Raw genomic sequence first — 6,068 nt, forward strand, 5'->3', positions numbered from 1 at the left:
CCTCCTGCAGTTTGAGACAAACGTGCCAAAATTGGTTGGCACCACACATGCCACCATGCCCAACTAATTTTTCAGTATTCTGTAGAGACAGGGTCTATGTTGCCCAGGCTGGTCTCCAACTCCTGGGCTCAAGCGATCCTCTCTCCAGCCTCCTGGCATTTGGTAAAGCTGCTGACTGATGCTTCTGCACCCCGGGTAGTGATAAGCCGTTCATCTGCAAGTGGGTGTACGTCCATATGTTTTTACTAGGTTACACTTTTTGTCCCGATTTGAGAGTTTTCATCTTTTTTTGTTTTGTTCTTGTTTTGTTCTAATTTAAAGAAACAGGGTGTTGCCCTGTTGCCCTTTATTATTTTAGGTTCAGGGGTACATGTGCAGGTTGGCAAACTCGTCACAGGGGTTTGGTGTATAGATGATTTATTGGGTATTACAGTATTTTTTCTGAATTTCTCCCTCCCACCGTCACGTAGGCCCCAGTGTCTGTTGTTCCCCTCTTTATGTCCACATGTTCCTATGAGAACATGCGATGTTTGGTTTTCTGTGCCTGCGTTAGTTTGCTGAGGATAATGGTTCCCAGCTTCATCCATGTTCATGCAAGAAGAGGTTTATTATTATTATTTGTAGATATTGGGTCCTGCTACGTTGCCCAGGCTGGTCTTTGAACTCGTGGGCTCAAGCAATCCACCTGCCTCGGTCTCCCAGAGTACTGGGATTACAGACCTGAGCCAAGGAGTCTTTAAATCTTTTCATTTAGAGCTCAAAAGAGATACTCATAAGGCATTCTGACCTAGTGGGGTGAAGTGCCATGTATCTGTGAAGCCCTAGGACACCTCAACTCTTTGGGCCTCCGTTTTATTTAAAAATTTTAAAATACAAGGAAGGATGTGTTTGCCCTTGCCGACAAAACATTATGTGATCGAGATAAAACTAAAGAAGCATAGGTGGCTGGGTGCGGTGGCACAGGCTTGTAATTGCAGCACTTTAGGAGACCGAGGCAGGCAGATCACTTGAGAGGCCAGGAGTTAGAGACCAACCTGGCCGACGTGGTGAAACCCCATCTCTAAAAACACAAAAATTAGCTGAGCATGGTGGTGCATGCCCATGATCCCAGCTACTCAGGAGGCTGAGGCAGGAGAATCACTTGAACTCAGGAGATGGAGGTTGCACTTGAGCTGAGATTGTGCCATTGCACTCCAGCCTGGGCAACAGAGCAAGTCTCCATCTCAAAAAAAAAAAAGGCGTAGATGTTAGTGACACCATCTTCATCCCATGTAGTCGCTAAACATTTTCCTGACTCCCGTTTTCTATAGTCTGCGCTCCTCCGTGTCTGCGTTTAGCACTTGCAGTGTTGCTGGCGAGATGACAGCTATCCCCGTGAAACAAGCTGCCGGCTTGGTGTCATGTGTTAAAGCCTGTCTTGAGCCTGAAGGGTGAAGAGTGGTGATTGCTCTGAAAAATTTTGGATCCAAAAAAAGCCTAGTGTGTCAGCACGTCTCCTGTGTGGAGCAAGGGCCCAGTGACTTGAGGTGGCTCTGAAGAAATTGGCGTGTTCCTGTTGTTTAATGTCCCCAGACACCTCCAAATCAGAATGTCCCTCAGCAGAGTCTACAGGGGACTCTTAGACTCTTCTTTGCTTAACTCTTCTTTCAAAAAGGTAGTTGAAAATGGCCATAGGCCAGGCTCCGTGGCTCATGCCTGTAATCCCAGCACTTTGGGAGGCTGTGGCAGGAGGATCACTTGAGGCCAGGAGTTCGAAGGTGTAGTTACCTATGATTGCACCACTGCACCCCAGCCTGGGTGACAAAGCAGGACTGTTTCTCCTATGTCCTCACAGGGTCAACCCATGCTGCCTGGGGAGAGGGACAGCCTGGGCTCCCAGCCACTGAAGAGGATCCAGGAGGGGAGCCCCTACCCAGGCATTGATGGGGCTACGATAGGAACCCAGTATGCCTGGCCAGGCGCTGTGCTCTTACGTGACAGCCCACGAAACCAGCCTACTGCCTGGCCGTTGTGTTGCTGTGCGGTCACTTTTCTAGGCGAATGGAGGTTTTTGTAGAGGAAGACTTCCTGGAGTGTTTTGAGGACGAGCCTCCCTGCTGAAATAAGTGTGGCTCTGTGTCCTAGGAGGGGCTTGTGTTCATGCACGGAGGGTCAGCACTGATGCAGAGGCTCGTGGTGGCCTCCATGCATCCTGTCTTTCTCCTTTGGGGAAAGCAAATGGAAACGGCTCAGGAATTTCACTAGGGCCAGGTGCGGTGGCTCACCTGTCATCCCAGCACTTTGGGAGGCTGAGGTGGGAGGATGGCTTGAGCCCAGGAGGTCGAGACCAGCCTGGGCAACATAGTGACACCCCCTTGTCTCTACTTAAAAAAAAAAAAAAAGGCCAGGCGCAGTGACTCACGCCTGTAATCCCAGCACTTTGGGTGGCCGAGGCAGGCGGATCACAAGGTCAGGAGATCGAGACCATCCTGACTAACATGGTGAAACCCTGTCTCTAATAAAAATACAAAAAAATTAGCCAAGCGTGGTGGCGGGTGCCTGTAGTCCCAGCTACTCAGGAGGCTGAGGCAGGAGAATGGCGTGAACCTGGGAGGCGGAGCTTGCAGTGAGCCAAGATCTGGCCACCGCACTCCAGCCTGGGCGACAGCGAGACTCCACTTCAAAAAAAAAAAAAAGGCCGGGCGCGGTGGCTCACGCTTGTAATACCAGCACTTTGGGAGGCCAAGGCAGGTGGATCACGAGGTCAGGAGATCGAGACCATCCTGGTTAACATGGTGAAACCCCGTCTCTCCTAAAAAGTACAAAATAGCCGGGCGTGATGGTGGGCGCTTGTAGTCCCTGCTACTCGGGAGGCTGAGGCAGGAGAATGGCGTGAACCCGGGAGGTGGAGCTTGCAGCGAGCCAAGATCGCACCACTGCACTCCAGCCCAGGCAACAGAGTGAAGAGTCCATCTAAAAAAAAGTAATCACAAGTCACAGTCATCGCTTCACGTCAGGGATGTGTTTTGAGAGGTGTCCTCAAGCAATTTCATGGTTGTGCTGATGGGCTAGGTTGCTTTTACATACCCTAGATGGACAGCCTGCCACACGCCTGGGCCATGTGGTACATAGCCCAGGGCTCCTGGGCTGTGGACCTGTGCAGCAGGTGACTGACTGACTGCTCAACCCTGTAGGCACTTGCAACCCAGTGGTATTTGTGTCTCTAACATAGAAAAGGCACAGCAAAGGCCAGGCACGGTGGCTCACGCCTGTAATCCTAGCACTTTGAGAGGCCGACATGGGCGAATCCCAAGGTCAGGAGTTCGAGACCAGCCTGGCCGACATGGTGAAACCCCGTCTCGACTAAAAATACAAAAAATTAGCTGTCCATGGTGGCGGGCACCTGTAATCCCAGCTACTCGGGAGGCTGAGGCAGGAGAATTGCTTGAACCTGGGAGTCGGAGGTTGCAGTGAGCCAAGATAGCACCACTGCAGTCCAGCCTGGACGATAGGGCAAGACTCTGTCTCAAAATATATACATACCAAATAAGTAAATATACAGTTGTCTGTAATCCCAGCACTTTGGGAGGCCGGGGCGGGCAGATCATAAGGTCAGGAATTTGAGACCAGCCTGACCAACATGGTGAAACCCCGTCTCTACTAAAAATACAAAAATTAGCCTGGCGTGGTGGCGTACACCTGTAATCCCAGCTACTCAGGAGGCTGAAGAATGAGAATCACTTGAACCCAGGAGGTGGAGGTCACAGTGAGCTGAGATTGTGCCACTGTACTCCAGCCTGGGTGACAAGAGTGAGACTCTATCTCAAAAATCAAAAATAAAAATAAATACAGTTGTAATCTGATGGGACCACTATCAGGTATGTGGCCTGTCACCGACGAGATTATTCTGTAGACGGCAATGATGGCCATTTGTGGAGATATGAATCCAGTTCATTTGAGGGAACCCCCAAGGTTCTCTGGTTGTGGCCTCTCGAATAAACCTCACATTTGGACAGTTTGTTACCAAATTGGGTTCTGGATGTTGGGTTCCCTTCAGTGTTGGGGGTGGGAGGGAGGGGTCACACCCGCAGAGGCCCCCCACCCCCGCCAGCACCAGTGTGGCTGCCACCTGTAATGCTGATGGCCATGCACCTTGTCTTTCCAGGTTGGTGCTGAGGACATGGACGGCTTCCAGGCAGACACAGAGGAGGAGGAAGAGGAGGAGGGCGAGTGTATGATCGTGGATGTCCCGGACGCTGCGGGTGAGAAGGGCTCTAGATAGCAGAACGCACTGGTGAGGGGTGGGGGAGGTAAACCTCAACAGGGAAGGGATGGCGCCGCCTAAGACTCGCTCCATTGTGAGCTGCCAGGAGGGTTTGCAGCTGGAAGTGGCTCCTACCCTGCCATGTCCTCTGCCACTTGGGCAGAGCCACAAGGGCCTGTGCTGGGAGTCTCAGGTGGCGGGACGTTAGATGGGGGTCAGGGAAGACTGCACTGAGGCGGCAAGGGAGGGCCAGGTGGATTTCTGGAGGACTCCCCAAAGAGGAAGTGCAGAGGCCTTGCAGCAGGCTGTGCGGGAGGAGTGTGCCTAGGTGGTGGGGGGCAGGGTCAGCCTGAGAGCAGGTGAGCAGGTCACCTCTAGAAGGGGCACAATGCCCCAGCTTCCGCCTGCCCCCACTGTCAGGTGAAGGGTTCCGCCCTGGGGCCGTTGCAGGCCCCATGAGGCAACAGGTCCTCCCCCAGGGAGCCCAGCAGGCACAGCCAGCTCAAGACCTTCCCTTTCTTGCCCTGCAGAGGTCCAAGCCCCGTGTGGAGCCACTTCCGGAGCTGGGGGTGGTGTGGGGGTGGACACCAGCAAGGCCGCCCTGCCTGCGAGCCCACTGGGCGCGTCGTGAGAGCAGTGGTGACGTACGTAGAACGCTTAGGGTGTCCTCCCCACGGAGCAGATACTTGAACCGACTCGATTCCTGTGTAAAGAGCACTTTGTCCTGCTTCACGGACCTCCCCAAGGTGTGCAGAGTTCTATATAGGATGCTGGATTAGTTCCTTTGATATTTGTAAAAATTCCCCCAAGAGCTGCGTATGAATCTGCCCTTTAATAAAGCATTATTGAGATTGCTGGCCTATCGAGGAAGCCTGCGGGCACAGGAGCAGGCGTGGAATCCAGTACTTGTAAATGAATTGAAGAGCCAGGACCACCCACCTGGCCATGTGCACGGGCCCCGTGTATAAACGAGGCAGTGTGTAAAGAGGCAGTGTATAAACTTATTCTCTAGCACTGAGCTGCTCTGTCTTTTCTGACAACATCGTGTTTCTCTCCGAGTGCGTCGTGTCTGGGGCCAGCCTTGTGCCCTGCAACAGCGCTGTCCCATCTGTTTGACACTAAGTCATCCTCATACCAGGCTGACCTGGGTCAAGGTGCAGGTTTTCCGCATGTGCTTCTGTCCAGCGATCCCTCCTGCCCTGGGTTGGGGGGTTAGGAGGGGGTGTTCCCGGGGACCTGCTGGGGTCTCCTTCCTCAAACCAGAGCTGCTGGGAGCTGAGTTTGGCTTGGAGTCTGAGACTTCGTGAGAGCCCACCCCTAGGTCGGGTGCATCTTTTGTGAGTGCTGGAGCTAGGAGGTGACCTCCTCCCTGCCCCACGTTGAGTGGGCTTTATCCCCACTGTCCCCGAGGGAGGACTCTGTGGTGCTGAGCAGTTCAGAGCACACGCAGCCACGGGGAGGGTCACACTCGCCAGCCCTGCTCCTGGACACACCCCACCTGAAATCTAAGCTTCCCTTCAGGGAACCCCATGTGGGAAAAGTGTCAGCTACCTCCATCCACCCAGTCAGGGACGGCAGGAGGCCCCGGCCAGGCCTTCCTGCTGGGAAGCAGGATTCGGCTGTGCATGAAGCAGGGGCTGCCCCTGTGCCACACCTTCGACGAGCTTTAGAGGGGCTCCCGACAACCCAGAGTCAGGGGTTCCTGACAACCTGGAGTCAGGTCCTGGGGCCTGCAGGGACGCAAGACTGGAGTGACAGCCTTCATTCTCAACAGGCCGGGTGCCCACACCAGCTAGGGCAGTATCAGGGGCGAGGGAGGGACCAA

The 6,068-nt window shown here is 53.7% G+C and overlaps 1 protein-coding gene across 5 annotated transcripts in view; it reads left to right on the plus strand.

The window, feature by feature from the left end:
• Positions 1-5,257, plus strand: part of CHAF1A (chromatin assembly factor 1 subunit A) — a 41,735-nt gene extending 36,478 nt beyond the window's left edge. For all 5 annotated transcript variants that reach the window (XM_074025431.1, XM_045380491.2, XM_045380493.2 and 2 more), the window contains 2 exons: positions 4,145-4,241; positions 4,774-5,257. In XM_074025431.1, the coding sequence (XP_073881532.1) occupies positions 4,145-4,241; positions 4,774-4,874 (198 nt within the window). In that variant the 3' untranslated portion in view covers positions 4,875-5,257. The remainder of the gene's footprint in view (positions 1-4,144; positions 4,242-4,773) is intronic.
• Positions 5,258-6,068: the final 811 nt, after the last annotated feature.

The sequence above is a fragment of the Macaca fascicularis genome, chromosome 19 (genome assembly GCF_037993035.2).
Source record: "Macaca fascicularis isolate 582-1 chromosome 19, T2T-MFA8v1.1".
Classification (NCBI taxonomy): domain Eukaryota; kingdom Metazoa; phylum Chordata; class Mammalia; order Primates; family Cercopithecidae; genus Macaca; species Macaca fascicularis.